At 37.7% G+C, this 20,261-nt stretch overlaps 1 protein-coding gene across 10 annotated transcripts in view; it reads right to left on the minus strand.

Annotated features, from left to right (window-relative positions):
- RBFOX1 (RNA binding fox-1 homolog 1) overlaps positions 1 to 20,261 on the minus strand; it is a 1,303,251-nt gene that overhangs the window by 121,877 nt on the left and 1,161,113 nt on the right. For 9 of the 10 annotated variants that reach the window (XM_086472917.1, XM_086472925.1, XM_086472922.1 and 6 more), the window contains one exon: positions 16,762 to 17,004. In XM_086472917.1, coding sequence (XP_086329043.1) covers positions 16,762 to 17,004 — 243 coding nt within the window. Of the gene's footprint in view, positions 1 to 16,761; positions 17,005 to 20,261 lie in introns of those variants that run through there. The other variant, XM_086472927.1, reaches the window with a different exon arrangement.

The following is a 20,261-nucleotide window of genomic DNA, read 5'->3' on the forward strand; positions in this document are numbered from 1 at the left end:
CTGTGATCTATTCAACGCTCCAAAAGCACACATCAGCTTAAAATGAAATTCAGTAAGGGCATTCTGTTATTATGGGAAAAAGACTATCTCTCAGTCTAGACACTTGGGCTCAGGACAGCCAGCTTCTGCAACCTATTTTGTCACAGATGTGCCTCTGGCAGGTTACTTAAGCTACCATATCCTAGTTCCTCCACTGCAAATTGGAAAAAAATAATGGTAATTCAGCAAAATCTCACAAAATGGTCACAAGGATAAAACCAATCTTTTCATGAGAAGCTTGGAGGGGATCATCTTCTAAACTCAAGAAAGAGACAATCACACTAGATTAAAGCAGTAGCATCACACTCAGAAATACCTCAGCCTTACAGTCCACTCCCAAATCTAAAGAACTTCTGAATATAAAGAAATACTTCTATCATTTGAGGTCACAAGCTTATATGACCTCTAACTCAAACTCTTTTGTGCTACCCTGTAAAAGTAGTAGGAAATGCAACTCAAACCTCCCTCATACAAGGCATCATCACCTGGTAACATTTCAGAAATTTTAGAGAAAAGAAAGAAGGGTTGCCTTGCATTCAAAATCATATTAGAGCAGCCCTATAATGCACCAATAGATTGCCTTGCGCCCTGACAAGCTGCTAGTAATATAAACCCCTTAGTCCCTCAGCTGGACCAAAGCAGACAACACATTCTGGTCCTAAGGCAGTGACACAGCATGTCATACATCCTCCTTCAGTCTCTGTGACATCTCTATGAGGAAAAACATCACAGTAAGATTTCATAACATTAGTTACATCTCTGTGACAAGGTAATTCATCAGCACCAACAAGCTTGTACAGTGCAACACTGAACCCCCATGTTATTTCCTGCAGCATTAACATTAGCCTCATATTTTGCATATTTCCCACTCAGCCTTTACTATACAGGAGAGTAGACAGTGAATTCATGACTACAGAGATAAGACTGAAGCAAACAAAGAAAAAAAAAGTTTTCAAGCCCTCATAGCACTCAAAGCTCTTTCTGTTAGTGAATAAAATTGGCTTAAATTTGCACTAGGATATTATTTTCATAAACCTTATCAGATGAAGGTCAAGGTACAAAGGTATTTTAGCAAATGTGAGCGCAACAGATTTATCACCTGGCCACTATTCAATTTACCAAAGAGCCCACCTATAAATAATGTAAATAACATTTGGCATGAAATATCTACTCTTACTGAAAACTGCTGAGCAAGGACCACAGCTGATTGCTGCATTTGATCAGTAGGGCAAGGTGTTTCAAAGCATCCCCAAAGGATTTGTACTTTCAATTAAATCCCGAGGATTTCCTAGTTAATTACCATTTCTTCACCTGAAAAGTATGATCAAGAACAATTCCTTTAGTAAACGTACTTTTTTTTGCAGGGGCAACAAAACTTTGACAAACATACCACCAGCCAGCCTCGTTCCACTCTTTTCAGTCCCAGCAGCAACAACATACACCTACGGTCACACAGCTTTCCAGAAGAGAATGGAGTATTCTTGTAATGCTAATTAAACTGTAAATTGTAAAACAGATTCAGTTCTAGTCTAAACCAGAATGATTACTCTGATACCTGTGGAATGACTATGCTAAACATGCAGTAACCCTCCTATGAATGTCTTGAGCAATAATGAGTATCTCTATGCTGAACCAAAAAGTCTCCTTTTATTTACAATAAAGACAAAGTACCATTCTTCATGGAAGAAAATAGATAGATATATACAGACAGATAGATAAAAACACAAAACTTGAATATTTGGGAATATGAGCCCTCTTTCGTTCCCACTGAAAGCTTAAAAGCATAGGACATAGTAAATTCAATCAAAACAAAAAATACCAGGCTCCTAGATTATGTCAGCTAGCTGGTTCTAAACTTAGCAGGTCTAAATGATCATCAGTATCTGAAATACATCAAATCGGCATGTCAAATCAATAATTCAGTTATTTAGAAAGCTACTCAAATTTAGGCCAACACATTATGAGTGTTTAGGTTAAGGAAACTGGAGATACTGAGACTACATTCACTTTGCTACCTGAAAAGATCATCTATAGAGACATTAAACAGCTGATGATAGCAGACAGCAATTCAACATAGCAGGTGGCTGGGGCATATGTCATTAGTAGGGCCATGACATGTCAGAAATGTGACATCCAAAATGACTTCTTTTTCCTATAGACAACACTTGCTACACACACACAGTCAGGATTATTAATATCATCTAGCACACAGTGAGTATATGCTGCATTTCTAGGCATGAAATGGTCTATCCGGGAATTTTAACTTCAAAAAACCCCAGACAAATATCCCAAGTCTTCAAATTGCATCTGGACAAAAGTTCCAGGCAGAAATATTAGTTGCATTAGGCTATGGTGGACAGATGGAAGCCTAAGACATATTAAATTTGCTATCCTGAAAGTATGTATTTGAAAACAAACCATCAAATACACCTGTGTTGAAAACAGGAGTATCTCTTGATGTAACAATAAGAGAAAAACCTACACTCTTTCCATTAGAAAAGTGCAGAGCAGAATCAGTGATTCAGATACTAGTACCTTTGATTAAACATATTGTGTCTATAAAACACATTAGAGTCTTTGGAAAGTTGATTTTGCTGTACATGCAAAAAGAGAAGTAACTTGGGAAATGGCTGCAAGTTTCTTTTGAGAGAGAACAGAGATAAAAGGAATGGATCTGCAACACTTTCAACTCAGTGGGGAAAAAAAGAAAAGAGGGTCCCTAGCTCAAAAACAAGAGGAAGAAAATTCCAAAACTGGAAATGCTTGCTGGAGACAGGAAGAAGCCAACAGCAACATTTTATGCTGGTGTGAAGGTGCTTTTATTGCACGCATGAGCCATTTCACAAGTACATACACTGCCGGTCTGCATGTTAACTTCAGCAATTTTACTATGAAGGGAGCCTGCAGTGTTTCAAAGCTTTATAGCTACAAGTACATCCTAAGATTACCTTCAAAACAAAATTTTAAATAGTCCTAACGGTAGCCACTATCAGACGTCTTCATCCATACCATCAGGTACTCGCATTTCAGCATAAGCCTGATGTCTCAATTAATGCATACAACTCAAATATAATGTCACCCATCAGCTTGTATTAAAGGCAAGAATCTTATAATGCAAGTGTATTCAAACACAATTATCCAGCAGCTCTGCATAAACTCAGGACCCCCCTATGCAGGTATCTGTTCCTGAATGTCATAACTTGGTAAGCAGTCCTACTCGATTACAATGAACACAGCACACAACCCTTTCAGTTGTAAGTGCTTGCAAGACTTATCTCTGAAGTTAAAACCATATTTTGTCCCTGAAGTACTGTGTCCCATGGTGCAAATTTACTGGGATATAGTACAACCCGCTCATGAGTATCAAACAACGTTCATGCATTAAAAATTATTCAATGTCTACCTTACAAACATACGTAATATGAACATATTACAGAATATATCACATCATTATGAAGAGCAAAATTAGATGTCCCGACATTATTACAACTTGAAAACAGTAATTTTACATAGTTTCTATTCCGTTTTGTAGACACCTCATCTCACACATTATATGCTTATAACCCACAAGACCTTTTATTAACTGAATCTACCACTACAGAAGCTTCAACAGCAAACGCTAATTAGCACAGACAGACTTAGATCTTTCTGGATAGCTGGGTGATCATGCCTGCAGTATGTTGCAGTGTTGGTACACATATTGTTTTCAAATCAAATATTTAGATACTATGCAGGAACAGCTGGAACTTATGTGAATTCTTATTAAATTAAATAGTTAACATCTTTTGATGCTGTTTTTATAACAGCAACAAAAAAACACAGGCAAAGAAAAGACTTGACAATTGCAATCATGCTTTCATCTTCTTTTTTGATTGATTAAATCAGAAAGCTTTCTGCTGCTTTTTTCCTCTTTTGTAAATCAGAGAATAAAAGAAAAGCATTTTTAATTACAATCCAAAGCAAAAAAGTTTCTCTAAACTCTCTATTCTTACTTTTCAAGGTATAAGGAAACTGCAAGGCAGTTCCAGTCTTATTACAGAATCTGAAATCAGTCAATATATAAAGATTGAGATGTCCTCAATGGCAAACAGTCTTTGAAGTCCTCTGTTCCATCGATAGTTTCATGTTCTTTGTCTACTGCACCTGGAGTTGTTATTAGACCTCATGGCAAAGGCTGATGAGAAGCTGCCACATGGGCACTCTTTTATCCCTTCCTCCTCACAAGCATTTTTACAGAACTGATTGCTGTGGCTGTAAAGGACCTGAAGAGCACTTGTACCTTCTGCCGTTTGGAGATGGATTTTAAACAGGCATCTCAGAATTTGTATACGGGGGTAAGACTCCGACTGTAGGTCAGAGGCAGTTCCCAGAAGGGGAAGAGAAGATCAAGGGCAGTGGCAACTGTTTCAGTAGGTGAGATTTAAAGAGGTCTCAGCTGGAAAAGTAAATGCAGAAAGCCCCTTTAAGCAAGAGTAGTAGATGGCCTGAGGGGTCTCTTAGAAAGCCATTGAGAGGCTTTTCTAAATCAAAACAGGCAGCACAACATGCTGATACTGCACCACAACACAGCTGTGTGGGATACCATCCGAAAAAAGCATCTAGAACCAGCTAGATACAGCAATCTAGATACAGAAATACCAGAGAATTAGCGTATGTTCTTCACGTCAAATATATACTTCCTTCAGAAGATTACATATTCTCTCCATGTCACATTAAAATCAATGGTTCCTAGCTTTGTAACTCCTATTTGGGGGGAAAAATGAAAAGAAACTGCTAGATAATCTTGGAATAAGCAAAAACTGGGAAGAAATGGGAAGTAGAGACAAAGCAGGCATGTAGAAAAACAACATAAAAGGAAAACCAGAGGAAGATTATAAATAGGGTTAAGTGTTGCAAAAGGAAGACAAAACAACTAAAATGCACACAAAGACTAAAAGCAGGCAAAAAGTGAGCAAAAGGAGGTGCAGGTTTTGCATTTATGCATTTAATTAGCAATTATTTTATACAGGTATATAAAACCTTCACAATATATTAGGAAATATTTATCCTTTATCCCTGCAGTGCCAATGAAGTAACTAAATACCCACTTTTAATCAAATAAGTAAAAAGCACAAAGCACATGGCAACTACTCACATCTCAAAATAAATTCCAATAAAATCATGTTATACTTTAATCAGTTGACACTCTAGTTTTTTTGAAGTTAACTGCTCACATTATCAACATGAAAGAACCTCAATTGCATAAAGAGCAACTAAGCAGGTTTAACGCAAAGAGAAACAGAACAGGGGTTTTGCTTTTGCTGTGGGAGAACTACATGTAACATTTTGGTAGAGGTAATCTACTGTAAATACATATTTTAATAAGCTAATTATCAAATATGTACATTATTTTAAATAGTGTCTAACTACAAGATGTAACTGTAAAGTATAAACCATCTGAACAGGGAACAAAATCTATGGCAGCAAGAGTAAATTTAGTTTTAGGAGTACCTGCATTTTTAAAATAAAGATACTGATCTATGCATGTATTATTCTAATTTATTGATGTTATAAATATATTTTAAAGCACTTTATTTCTAATAGAAATCAGAAAGGCATAGTAATAAGAATAATAAAAAGTAGTTTTCACTGAACAGTGATGTTCATTCTAAAATCAGAAAATTATATACTATGAAGTTCAGATTCACTAAGGCAGTTATCTTTATCTTCCTATTAATAATTTTAAACATAAGCTCCTGCAGCCTACAATACAAAGATACACATGCTTTCCTAACCAAAGTCCATCTCTTATAGCCTAATGGCCTCAATGGACTCCTAGCTGCATTCTTAACTTCCAGTAGAACCAGGACAGAAAAACCCCACTATTCTGGTCTTCCTCAAATTGCAGCAGATTGCTATTTCCATGTATATTAGATTGGCATGGCAAGGTGTCGGTAGCACAGGGTCTACAGGGGTGGCTTTTGTGAGAAGCTGCTAGAAGCTTCCCCTGGGTCCAATACAGCCAAGGCCAGCCAGCTTCAAGACAGACCCACTGCTGGCCAATAATAAGCCCATCAGCAATGGTGGTAGCACCTCTGGGATAACATATTTAAGAAGTGGAAAAAGTTGCTGCACAACAGCAATTGCAGCTGAAGAGAGGGGTGAGAATATGTGCAAGAAACAACTCTGCAGAGACCATAGGCAATGAAGAAGGAGGGGGAGGAGGTGCTCCAAGCACCGGAGCAGAGATTCCCCTGCAGCTCGTGGTAAAGACCATGGTGAGGGCAGGCTGTCCCCCTGCATCCCCGTGGGGTGGAGCAGATATCCACCTGCAGCTGATGGAGGACACCACACCAGAGCAGGTGGATGCCCAAAGGAGGCTGTGACCCCAGGGGAACCCCACGCTGGAGTAGGCTCCTGGCAGGACCTGTGGCCCTCTGGAGACTGAGGAGCCCAGGCTGGAGCAGGTTTGTTGGCAGGACTTGTGACCCTGTGGGGGACCCACACTGAAGCAGTCTGTTCCTGAAGGACTGCACCCTGTGGAAGGGACCTGTGCTGGAGCAGTTCGTGAAGAACTGCAGCCCGTGGGAAGGACTCGTGTTGGAGAAGTTTGTGGAAGACTGTCTGCTGTGGGAAGGACCGCGCACTGGAGCAGGGGAAGAGCGTGAGGAGTCCCTGTGAGGAAGAAGGCGCATCAGAGACAACGTGTGATCAACTGACTGCAACCTCCATTCCCTGTCCTCCTGTGCTGCTGGAGGGAGGAGGTAGAGAATTTGGGAGTAAAGCTGAGCCCTAGCAGAAGGGAGGGGTGGGGGGAAGGTGTTTTTAAGATTTGGTTTTATTTCTCATTACCCTACTCTGATTTGCCTGGTAATAATTTAAATTATTTTTTCCACAAGCCGAGTCTGTTTTGCCAATGATGGTAACTGCTGAGTGATCTCCCTGTCCTTATTTCAACTCACGAGCCTTTCGTTATATTTTCTCTCCCCTGTCCAGCTGAGAAGGGGAGTGATGGTGCGGCTTTGGTGGATACCTGGCGTCCAGCCAGGGTCAACCCACCACATCATGTCACACTTTTGTAAAGAAATTGACATATATATGTAGGATTAATTCAAGACAGAACAAAATCAGGTTACTCCCTTACTTATCCCTTCATCTGGAATTTCTAAAATTAATTAATAAATTATTGGCCATTTAATGTCTAGATCTGTGCAAGTTAAAATGAGCACCCAGACCTTTCTGCATATCACAGATCACATACAGCATCTTGTGCGTGCTAGACTATTAGCTCAGTCTACTTCCTTTTCTAGTAAAGTCTGAAAGGAAGAACTTGTAGCCCTTTCCTGAATGCATATCTAGTTAATAAGAATATTGTCCTCTGTCTGCTTCTGCCTGTGATGTGATTTTCACCCTGTCACATCACTGGTAGACCATAAAGCAGCTTCAAACTTAGACAGATTCACCTGCTTGCAGGTTAAGCCAAGACAGATCGAAATTCCTCACTACTGTCTTTCTATTATTGACCGATATAGCAAAGTTAAACATTTGAATCAAGTCACTCTTTCATACTGACCCTAGAAAGGGAACGGATTAAGCAGGAAGAAGTGGTAAGCCCAGACCTGAGTAACATCTAATTAAAGTAATTCTGTGGGTAGGTAGGCGAGTGTGTGGGAAAGCTGAAGATAGACATGTGTGGAAGAGGAATGGAAACTTGAGAGTATAACCAGCACTCAAAAAAAATATTTTCAGGGTTGGGGAGTAATAAACCACTAAGTCATCCTTAACTGAGACCCACGTGTCATCATGCAGGAGAGTAAGTTTAGCTCTTGTGTAACTCTGGGCAAAGACTGTCAGATTCATAGAAATTCCGCCTTATGATTTAAGGAAGAAGAGAGGAAGCCTATCCGAATGATCTTCATTGCTTTTAACTGCAAACTGTTCTAGTTTTCCACCTGCTTATGCTACCTGACCATTCGGACCTTTCTAACAGAGAGGCAGTTTCTTGCAAGCAAGGACCTAAGGCTGTTGCCGGTTAACCAGAAGTCACTAGCGTATTCTCCTCATGCACTGCACAAAGTACTCCAGGCAATATACAAGTTTATACCGCAATTACAAAGAGTTAGTGCAGGGAGGAATTGACAACTTCTGATAAAGTTGCAAACCGTTAACTATCATTTGCATGCCAATTACAAGACAATGGAAAACATCGTTAATCTTACCTAACCACAGCCACTCCTCTATTTAGTGAAAATGAGAGCTAATTTATACAAAAAAACCATCCCCCCCCTAAGGATCAATTTTAATTACTATGCTATAATGTGAAGCAAAGATGCAGAGGGTCAAATACAAAGTTGTAATTATTGGTTTCATCATACCAAGATCCCCTTGAAATTTATGCTCAGTTTATTCAGCAAAATATGCAACAAATGTTTTTCGCAATATATCAGAACCCGAAGCACAGCCAAAGCATTCGAATGCCACAGCTACTTAGGCTGCATGGAGAGAAGAAAAAGTCAATAATGTAACATGTAAAAGAATTGGTATGGAGAAGTAAAGAGCCCGAGAGACAATACAAAGTACAAGAAAACTCAAAAAACCAATATTGCTAACTCTTTCAGGGCCAAGCAGGAAAAAAAAAAACTTAAATTGTTTAATTGATCTATTAAACTTGGCAGATCAGAAATTAAGTGCTAATGCTTTTCAGAAGAAACTTTACAAGTTGGAGTAACATGACTATGTCTCTGGTTGACTATGTGATTGTAAAGACCTCTGCAACGTTTTGCGCTTTAAATCTGCCTTAGAGTTGGCTGGAATTACCTGGTCAAGTGATCTAAGAACTGTTAGTCTGCCCCACAATGAACATTCAGAGGGGCATTCAACAGCATTCAGCTAATTTATTAGACCAAACATGGCTAGAGATGACAGAGCATAATTGTGCACTTTACCCTCGTGTGCGTTTTTTTTGTTTTGTTTTGTTTTGGGGAGGAGCTTCAGCTTTATTACTTCACCAATTTCAAGCACTGAAAAATCATGAGAGGGAGTTAAAATCACAATATCTCAAAAAAACCCATAATAATAGTTTTTGTGTCTTTTGTTTCACATTTGCAATCTTTTCTTCCGATGAAAATCAACAGGAAAAAGAAGCTGAGGTGACACCTAAATCACAAGGATCAGCTACCAAGATTGCAGAAGAACACAAGACATGCTGATACACATGCAGTGGCACAATTAGCTGGCAGTGTAACAGCTGCTCTCACACCAGATACCCACCCCTAGAATGACAAGCACTTTCTGGGAGCAAAGCCTAAGTTAGCTCAGTAACACAGGAAAAAAAAAAGGTGGTTATCTTCTTACCAGGCAAAACAACTAAGTATACAAACAGGTGCTTTATAAACTGCATCACAGAAAACAGTTGGTTTAACGTTCTGTGTATCCTGAAGAAGAATCTATTTTAGAGCATGCACTGACACATACAGCTGCTAAAGTGAGCAATATGTTCCTGCTATTCCTTAGCGTAAGCAAAGAAATACACGTGAGGCATAGTTACAAAGCCTACGCACAGGGCTCTCAGCAAGGAAATCTCTTTGAAGTAATAGTGCCTATGATCGCAAGTCATTACTGGGCCTCACAAAATAACAGCATTATGTTATCTATTTGGGATGTCAGTTGTGATCTCTTCACTACAGAGCACGAGCTGGACCAGATTGCTTGCTTCTGCAGCTCTGAAGCACTCAAGGTCTTCAAAATAGCTCCTTGAAATATTTTCTTCAACTAGCAGTTGGAATCAAATATAATAGGTAGAATAAATGAAATAGCATACCATGCTGATACAATACCTACATCAGCAGGGTATGATTTAGACGAATAAACACTGCTGTAACAATTGTCAAAGTATTATCAACTATCTAGCATACTGGTGGCAAACATCTATAGACAAAAATGTGGAACTGAAATAGAATAAAAACTGGGTCATTGATAGCAGTTAGGAACAAAAAGTATCCATGGGGAAATCTGACTTGCAAGACAGCCACTTCATGGTGAAAAGTTCCTAGCTCTTCCACAGGGGGAGCACAGTCCTCTGAGTAACACTAGTTCGAGAAATGATTGATGTGGTTATCTGCACTGTAATTCTGCTCTGCGGGCTTTCCAGGCAGAATGACACACGGGGCAAGCTAGTCACTTTTACTTCCCAAGCCACAAGAGGCAGTTCCAGGATCTGCGTTCCTGGTGCACTATGAAAACCTACTAGGCAAAAGCAGAATATTCAGAGATAAGAATTAACACAGCTCAGCTCAGCAGCACTGAGAAGTGTCCACTCACTATGCATATACTTGCTGTGTTGGACTTAAGGAAGTTTACCTCAAGGCTAAAAAACACAACCACAAATGAACCAGCAAATTACGAAGAACTTTGTTTTCAACAACTCTACTTTGATGACACACTGTCGTAAGAACAACTGACGGACACCTATAAACCAAGAAGGATATAGCCCACTGTTTAATATGGAATAGAATTCCTTGAAACAGCTAATGTATTGCACAGCACCAGGAGATGGACAGACCAGGAATAAAATAGGAGAGAAGGAGGATAAGAATTAAGCATTAGGCAGAAAAGAAAAGAAACAAACAAACAAAAAAAATCACTTATACCAGTAACTTACATAAAGAACAGAGCAGGAAAAAGAGCTAATAAAAAATAGAAATATGCTGCAGAGAACTACAGTAACAATTTACTCACCTGCAGGCTTAGACAATGCATTAAAGCACTTCATAATAAATGCTTGCTACTATCAGTTTTCTTACCCAAATTAAACAATGTAACAGAGGAATCAGTACCAAAAAAAAAAAAAAAAAAAAAATCAGAGGTTGTATATCTTTCTCTTCCCCAAAACAACCAAGTTCAACATGGTAAATAATTTTTTAGTCCAGAGTATCACTAAGCCTTTCCAAATCCTTAGATGAAGAGATGGCCTCTGCAACATGACTAAGGAATGCACAAACCTGGGCATAACTACCACCAAGACAATAAACCATCAAACTTAAAAACCATTAGATCTCAAAGAATACACAAAATTTCAAGGCAAAGCAGGGCAACTGTAACAACAGACATCCAGTACCTAAGATATCAATTATTTTTGCATGTAAGAGTATCAAGTTCAGCGGATGCCACAGGAGGAATTTTGGTAGTAAACCAGCTGAAATTTAGTCGTAACAGTGAAGTTATGCAAAAAAGTACTGCAGCTTCAATGATCACACACAACCCATGCCCTTGCACTGCATGTCTTCTACAGGACTTCAGCAGCACTTCATCCCCTAATGCCACGCTGTGTATTGATTCAGAACCACCTTATACAGAAAAGTACTATGTGCTGAATCACCAGCTCCTCATAGTAAACTGGGTTTTCCCTCAAGGACTCCTACCCAAGCACACAACAGATCAAGGCTTTTCAGCTTGTGCAATCTGGTGAAGTCACAGTCCAAGGCAGAAAGACTGCACAATGACCTTAAGTTTTCTCTAATGCAAAAGTAAAATTAAGTTTAGAGCAGAGTTTTTTTTTTTACACACACACACACACACACAAAACACAGAGCATTATTACAAACTCAGTTTTTGCCATACCGTAGATCGTTACTTCCATTACTAGTATAATACACTTAGAATAGGAGATGCTACAGAAACAACATTTACTTTATTATTACCTGCTTTCTTACACATGCCCAGTTAATGCCCTTTGTATTTACATGCTCACCTCCCACCAACATCAACAGAAGTTGTGCATGAAAAACCACCCGCAAAAACTGAATGAGTTTTATTCTTGGAACTATGCAGATATATACGTACACAGGCAAAAGGTGATTTCATATTTCACAAAATGATCAAATGTCTTACAAATACTTTAAAATATGAGATTGTTTAATGTAACACTCAAAACCGCTCTGCAGAATCATCAGACACGTTACTTTTACCATAACTTTGTTAAATACTTATCATTGATCCATCCTTCTTGAAAGAAACAATTTAATATTTTTATTAATGACTAAAAGTACGTTTGATGCTATGCAACACTAAGTCTACGAGCACTTAAATAACCCAGTACTGGATGAGTATTGATTATGCATATACTCAGATGGACTACTTCCTTGATTAAAGTTAAACAAACCTATTGATCCAAAAAGACAAAAAACGTATTATTCTGAGAAGACTCAAAGTAACTTTTGACAGTATTTTATTACCTACGAATGATTTTATACTATTTCAGCTAAATCATCCCATCTTTAAACATTTACTTCCCTTTCATCCTGCACATTTGCTCCTGTTTCATAGCAGCAAAATCCAAAGTTAGTAATCCCTATACATACAATCTAAGTGCCTCTGAGGTGCAATACTTACCCTAACAGAATACTGTTTTACACTATTCTATCAAAATAATAGATTAAAAAATTTCACTAGGAAGTACACTTTTTGAAAGCACAAGAGCATTTCTAATCCCACATCTTCACTGCTAAATGAATATCCATTAATTTATATTTGAGTTACCTAAGCATAATATGAAGAAAAGTGAAATTCTAACAATACCAGAACATTCCATATTCTTAATTGCAATTTTCAAAGTGCCTGTTAGTCAACTCAAGCAAAAGCAAGCAAGAAAATGTTATTTCTTAACTGAAAAGACCTTTGTAATTAAATGAAGAGAGAAGTGTAAGGAAAATAGCACGGTTTTTGATAGGGCAGATGCCCAAGCCAGTTGGAAGTCCACAGAAAGTCAGTGCTAAAAATGACAAAAGATAGTCAGAGCATTATATTCAGATATTACTTGTGCTCACTGGAGAAGCTCAAGGTATGAAAGGGTTCATGCAATGTTTTGTTAGAAAAATCCAAGAGGAAGAAAAGGATCCCTTCCAGTTAAGTTTTCAACAAAACATTTTCATTTTAATCAAAGAAAAGCACATGTTCTTTTCTGATCAGATCTGTCTGCTTTCATAGCATATAGAAAATACTACATATTCCGGAAGGCTATTCATTATTGTTCTGCACCAACTCAAAACTTGTTTCTAGCGCTGTCGTTTTGGCTTGGTAGTACTTTACGCCCATTTTGGAAGGCTCTAAAGGACCAAAGACAACACAGGAAACCTTTATTAGAGCCTATAGATTCTACTCATAAGGAGATCAAGTCTATAGACTTTCTGTATTAATAACAGTTTACTGTGCACAAAATTGCAAACCTGTAGTAAAACTGACGATTGGAATTGTGTTCAATTTGCAGCAAACTGGGATAATGATAGTGGTTCCAGCTGGGCTGGGATCACGCTCTGTGTTGCAGTAAACAATTCAAGAGAAGTTGCATGGAACCTTTTTTTTTTATCTTTAATATTTATAATTTTGTCAGGGTTTAAGTGGCACTAGACCCAACGTGAGCTCTAGCTTCAGCGTATGTTTCTTTCAGACAAAAAACCAAACTGGGACACACAGAGAAAGGTAGAGTATGCATCTGGCCTCAGCGTGGATTAAGTCCTTCATGGATGAGGTTAGGACACTTCTGGTAGTAGTTCTAAAAATTAGGTAACTGACTTGCAGTTTATTAGCTTCATATTTCAAAATTTTAAGATCCATTTTTAGTGGTGTATCCAGCTTCACATGTACATAAATCTGCATGTGAATAAAAAAATTCAAAAATCGGTCTTGCCTCCAACAGCTTCACTAATCTACATGAATCACAGTGTTCTTTTCTGAATGATTGATCAATTGATTATTCTTCTTTTAGATGCATGTAATACAGCTTACTGAAAAATAACCCTATGTAAAAATATTGGAACCTGCCAAACAAATGCCACTATGTCCCCACATCAATTCCACTTAAAATTCTTTAAGACTGGAAACCAGCTATTCAGAAAGCTAGCAGGAACTGGAAAGAAACATAATTTTTTTCCTTCAACAATAAAGACCACATGGAGTTACAATGTTGACACAGTGCTATTGAAGCTCTATTCCATAATGAAAACTTATATTATTAAACCTACAAAGAGATGTACACAGCTGGACTCTCATAATATTACAAAGCCCATGTCAAATCTGCCTAGGGTTGATCTGTGTATACCTATTTATAATGGCTCCACAGTGTGTTAAGTGCAATGCTAATGAGACCCAGCATAATAGATTTTAGATCTAGGTACTTACAATTAAATTGTGCAAACAATATTTGACTGGAAATTTGTAAAACTAACCGGGGATTAATATGTTAAATGTCAAGGCTACTTTGAACAATGTAGATCCATAGAGATACACTTCTTGCAAACTTGTATTTTCAATGCATTGTTCTCCAGGGAGGGAGAGTATCCACAACTTGCAATATAACATTGCAATTTAGAAAAAAATACCTTTTTTAAAACCAAAACAGAACAAAACTTTCTCAAAAAAACACTGAAGTCAAAAGTAAGGAAATCTAATTCTTTATAAACAGCATGGGAGCTACTTCAAAAAGTTATGTGCATTCCTCTGTAAGAAAGGAAGCAGGAAGAGAAGACAAGGATCCATAATACAAAGAGCAAATAACTATACTATATTCCCCAAATATAAAAAGTTAGTGGAATTGACATGTTATCCTTCAGAGAAGGGAAATTCACTCCAAGTGGAACCAGAAGGGAGAAAGTGTATGACAGGCAAAATACAAGCTGGATATTAGGAAGGCAAAAAGGAAATAAGAGCAGCAGATAGCAAAGGATACAAAAACAAATAACAATAAAGCCTATTAGTATATCAGAGGCAGGAAACTTTGAAGGGAATCATTGGATTTGCTAGAGCTGGGATTGAATAGAGCACTTGAAGAAGATAAGGGCATTGCAGACAATCCAAATTATTTCTTTTCATCAGCCTTTGCCATGGAAAATGTTGTAAAAATGCCTACCTGACTTTTCTGATAAAGGGACTAACACTTCTTCAAACTGAAAAATCAAAAAAGGGGTGCGGAAACACAATAAATTGAAAGCATTAAATGATGAGAGATGAGCTCCTGTCCCACTCACATTGACAGGTGTTTCACCACTGATTTTAGCACTGGCAGTCCTTTACTTCAGATCTGAACAACAAACAGACCAACAGTTCCAAAATATGAAAAGGCTGAGCAGGGCATCACAGTGGACTGTTCTGTTTGCAGCAGTGGTCAAAAAAGCAAGCAAAATAGTAGAATATAAAACGAATGAGCCAGGGACAGCAGGAAATACTACATTTTTAGTCAATATCCAGTCTCTTCTGGAGTATCTACTCAGCTTAGGGTTCCTGCTCTAAACCAGTAACAGGGGCATATGAGACGAGTCTGACAACAATTAAAAAATGTTATGGAAGAAAATTTAAAAAGCTGGAAAACCCCAAGAAATTAACTTAGCAAAGAGATGAATAAGAGGGGACACTGTAGAGCTGCAAATACCATGAGACATAAGCTAATAGGATGTTCTTCAACTTGAACTTTCTCACACTACTAGAGCAAAGGGCCAATCAGGGCAATAAAACATTACCAAGTCAAAAATAAAAAGACTGAAACACTTGACTGCATAAACCACAAAACTGTGCGATTAATTCAGAAGGACACGTCCGTGATAATAGCACGGAATATTCTTTTATGCTTTTGCTTTTCTTTCTTGTTCATACCCATATAAAGAAATTAGTGATATGGCAATAAACATAAATCTTCAGACCAGCTCATTCAAAAGAACATGCTTTCCCTTTCCTCTTGCCCTAATACATGAAACATTTTTAGGTTGGACATATGCCAGGGGAGGAAGGGGAGGTAAGATGAGGTATGGAGCATGGTTGCTGCAAGGATGAGGACAGCTACTAGACACATTACAAGCGCATGCTCAAGTTGCAGCGTGCTGTCTGTTCTGTGCCAGATCCCACACATGTAACACAGGCGGCTGATGGCTCGGAAATCTGCCAGCTATTGGCACTGGATATATTGGGTACCAATCCAGAATTAAGGCAGAAGCACTAAACTATCAATGTGTGAAATTTGTGACTTAAATTACAAGATAGGGCCATCCTAGGGGTCTCTTACATAACTCATCACACCTCAGAACTTCATCTATAAATCAAATGGAAGGAAAGTCTATCATTTCTGCTCTGTTGAGCACAGACCCACACATACCTTTGGTAATGGCTACACAAACAAGCTCTCTAGAAAACACAGTATTACCGACATGGTCTTCACAATACTCAGTCACACAGTTCAACAAGTCATTTTAGAACAGTATCATTCAATAAACACCGATGTAAAACTACTTATAAGTGTCAAAAATACAGAGGTCATTAAAAATAACAAAATTGTTCTGTTTTGGGCTGTTGGTGGGGTTTTTTGTTGTGTTTTTTGTTGTGTTTTTTTTTTGTTTTTTTGTTTTTTTTCCAAATGAATGCTTATAAATACTCTTTTGCAATGTTTTTCCACATGGGACTTTTCAAACTTTATTATATGATTCATGGGCTTGCTAGTAATCATTTTGCCTAATTCTGTAAAAAAATGAAACTAGAGATTCTACAAAGCTCCCACACTTACTAAAGGCTCCAAAAGCAGCAAAATTACATTCTCCAAGTTCAACGATAGCCTTTGATGGAATTTCAGCCCTAAAATGGTGAGTAATACTAACACAAAGGCAGTGCAAAACTATTAAGTGTAACGTAAGAATAAATTTATCAAGTAAATACACATGTAACTTCAAACATACTGCATTAGAAATAGCTGTAACCTTGACTTACTGTGGCTGTGCCGGAGACAGTTTGTGCATTTGTGTCAGCTGCACTCTGTTCAGAGTGTGTCTGAGCAGGAGGGTACATGTTTAACGTGTGCTCTGGAACAGTGGTTTGGCCCGTATAGTCTGGAGCTGGATGAGGATGTGGGGCTGTGTATTCTGCAGGGATACCATTCTGAGGTGGAGCAAACTGGGCTGAGGCATAAGGCTGTGCCATTGTGTCAGGAGGTGCCGTAGCTTCCTGATTACCCTGTAAAAATCAGAGGGGAAGAAAAAGGGAAGAAGAAATGGGGTGTGAGATAAAGTAAGCGATGATCCTGCACACGTAACACAGAAAGTGATGACAGCGTTCTACTAAGACTGCTGGCCTGAAACGGGCACAATCGTTGCTTCTTGAGCAGAAAAATTCTTACCTGAATTAAATCAATTTTGCTCACTCTATTAAATCTTATTATAACTAGACAAACAAACGTGCCGCTCTCTGGATAAATGTAGACTATTCTTTAACTGGGAAAGGTTACTGAAATCTACCTGAACTAATACTTCAACTTAGACAACAGAGAGGGACAAAGCTCAGTTTATTCCAAAGGCAACTGCTAATACAGAGCTCTGACAAGCTTAGCCCACGGTCTGTGATCCATTCTGACTTACTATTTGCAGAACACAATATATGCAACCTACACACAGAGCAGGATTTGGGTGCATACTGTTAATATAACCACATACTGAAAATGTTTATATGAAATAATGCTCTATGAGACATTCAGAAATACTTTGTGGCACACTGTATTAAGCAACTGCATGCCACAAATGCAAAAAAAAATTAGAGAGATTCAATCAAAAGACTAAACATTTGACTCTAAAAATGCATCAGGTCAAAAACTTAAGTTAACATAAAAGAAAATTTCAATGTTGTAGGCTGTCAAAAGAAATAGCTTTAAGAACCGTAAAGGCTTTAAATTTGAAGACAATAATATTTAATTTCCATATTACAAGAAACCTATACAATTAAAAACAAATCCTTTCATCTGTTCATAGATAGTTCCATGTTTAAGTTTGGTATAATAAAGGATAGTCAAGCTGTCATGTTAAATCATGTTAATTTATCAGCTCGAGACTTCTGACTAAATGCTCTGCGCATACCAAATAGTAATAATTCTAGGGGGGCATATGTACAGAACAATCTTTCAGAAACTATATAAAAGTGCAAAGCGTGATGCTGCAGATGACACAGAGTTAGAGGCCATTAATAGAGGGACTAGCCCAAACTCAGATAAGCTGATTTACAAGATAAAATTATCATTCTAAATATCAAGTAATGTAAAAATGAATATTTAAGTAAGACTTTAATTAATGTTTAAAATACTCTGTCATTCTCCCACCTGCACAGTACAATTGTAGGGATTTTGCTTATTTGTACTCATCAGTCTGTGTGTGATTTCCCAATTTCAAAATAGGCTGGATGGATGAATAAAGACATTCTTTGGCACTTTGTACTTAAGGACATTTCCAGCCAATTTCAATTAAACAGACACCAGTTCTTTCACCTGAACTAGTCCTAAACTCAAAAGCTTTTAAGAATTTGCAAAAATCACTGCACAGGAACAAGCCTTGGTACATGTCACACTTAGAAAGGAAAATTAAATTTTCCTATGTGAAAAGCATTCAGAGTGTCCTAAAAAATTAAAACTTGAGCACAATCAAACCCTCCCTAGTTTTAATCCCATCTTTGCTACTATTTTAGTGTATGGCCTTGAGCAAGTACTTTATATTGCTTCATTCAACCACCTTTAAAACGAAAACAGTGGCATTTACCTACTTCACAGGGTTGATATAGTAAGTTTCATTTGCATATATCTACAGTCATTCCAAGGGTAACACTGCACTGAAAATTGCCCTGTTCAAATTTCAGCAGAGGTTAAAAACTTGTAAGCACGTGCTCATACCCTCTTCTATTCAAATGGCAAGGTCCGTTTCTTATTCCTTTTACCTAATATTTTCACTATTAAAAAAAGAAAAATCCAGATTAAGTAAATACTAGCAATGACTGGGTTACACCAGAGACATTTATTAAATGTTAAAGAAGAATTTTTAAAACTTGTCGGGGAGGCAGGTGTCCTTAAATTTTTTAATCAACTGTTTCAGGAAGGACTTCAGCAAGGGGCAAGAATGAACACCACGTCGAACTTCTGCCTATATAAGCATTTTCACTGTGCTGGCTTTGAAACACAGTAGCTGGTTACGGCTGGTCCCCAAGCTATTCCTTCATGTCAGATGCTAAACACGGCATTAGAGTCAGCAGCTGTTAAAAAAGAACAATAATGGCAACAAAGAGACCAAGGGCTAATGTCCAGGTGCATTTGATCTAAAAGTTTTTATACTACCTCAAGTCCTAAACCAGATGTGTCTGAGACCCCCACTGTTACTCATTAGCATTGACAGCAGTTCCATGAGACCCTAATTAATATTCAAAGCATTCACACTTAGAGCTAATTACAGTTAATATTTAATTAAGAGGGTTGAACTTCTACATTATTTTTACCAGCAACTCCAAACAATTCACTTTTTAGATTTACCATACATTTGCAAACTGCACTGGCAATTCCAGCACCTTCACATTGCTGAGACTCTTCTACCTCTTTTATTAGACTTGTTGATCTGAGGTCTGGATCACTTATTTACAACTGAGAACCCACTAATAAGTAAACAACAAAGGGTCAGAGGTTGGGGTTTTTTGTCTTTTTTTTTACTATATATAACTTCTACATATTCTAATACTATATATTCTACATATTCTAATACATTCTAATATATATTCTCTAGATATTCTTATATATTCTACATATTCTAATACTATACTAATTCATACAGTACTAAGTAAACAACAAAGGGTCAGGGGTTGGGTTTTTTTGTCTTTTTCTTACTATCTATAACTTCTACATATTCATGGACTAACATCGGCATTAACAACAACAACCAACCAATCACCATCCTTACAGCAGAAAATAGGCATGCAAGATTATCAGTCCAGGCATTGTGTGCTCTTTTAAATTGTTTGCAGGGGGGAACACTAAAGAAACTATACTTGCACACGCTACTGTAGGCCATATGTTTAAAACGATAGTGACAATAAATCTGAGTTTTTCATCTCTTAAAACTGGTGTCTACTGTAGCCTTTCCTAGCCCTTAAAATCAGTCTGAATTTATGACTCACAATTAATTCAATAGACATTGTATTACAATGTAGTATAAAAGCATGTATGTATAAACATGTTCTTGCTACTTACATGGGTATCAACAGCTCACTGTTTAGATTATGAATTTATATCAAGAACAATACAGTGTCAACTAACACAAGTTTGTATATACATGTGGTTGATGGAAACCCCAGACTACACAACAGTCAGATGCATTTGACTACATTTTAAAGAACCACAAAGTCTTTAAATATAATCACCTAAACTGTCCCTTTATTATGCTCTTTAAAATACAGTGAACTAAAATGAA

The sequence above is a fragment of the Leptosomus discolor genome, chromosome 14, assembly GCF_034619465.1.
Source record: "Leptosomus discolor isolate bLepDis1 chromosome 14, bLepDis1.hap2, whole genome shotgun sequence".
NCBI lineage: Eukaryota > Metazoa > Chordata > Aves > Leptosomiformes > Leptosomidae > Leptosomus > Leptosomus discolor.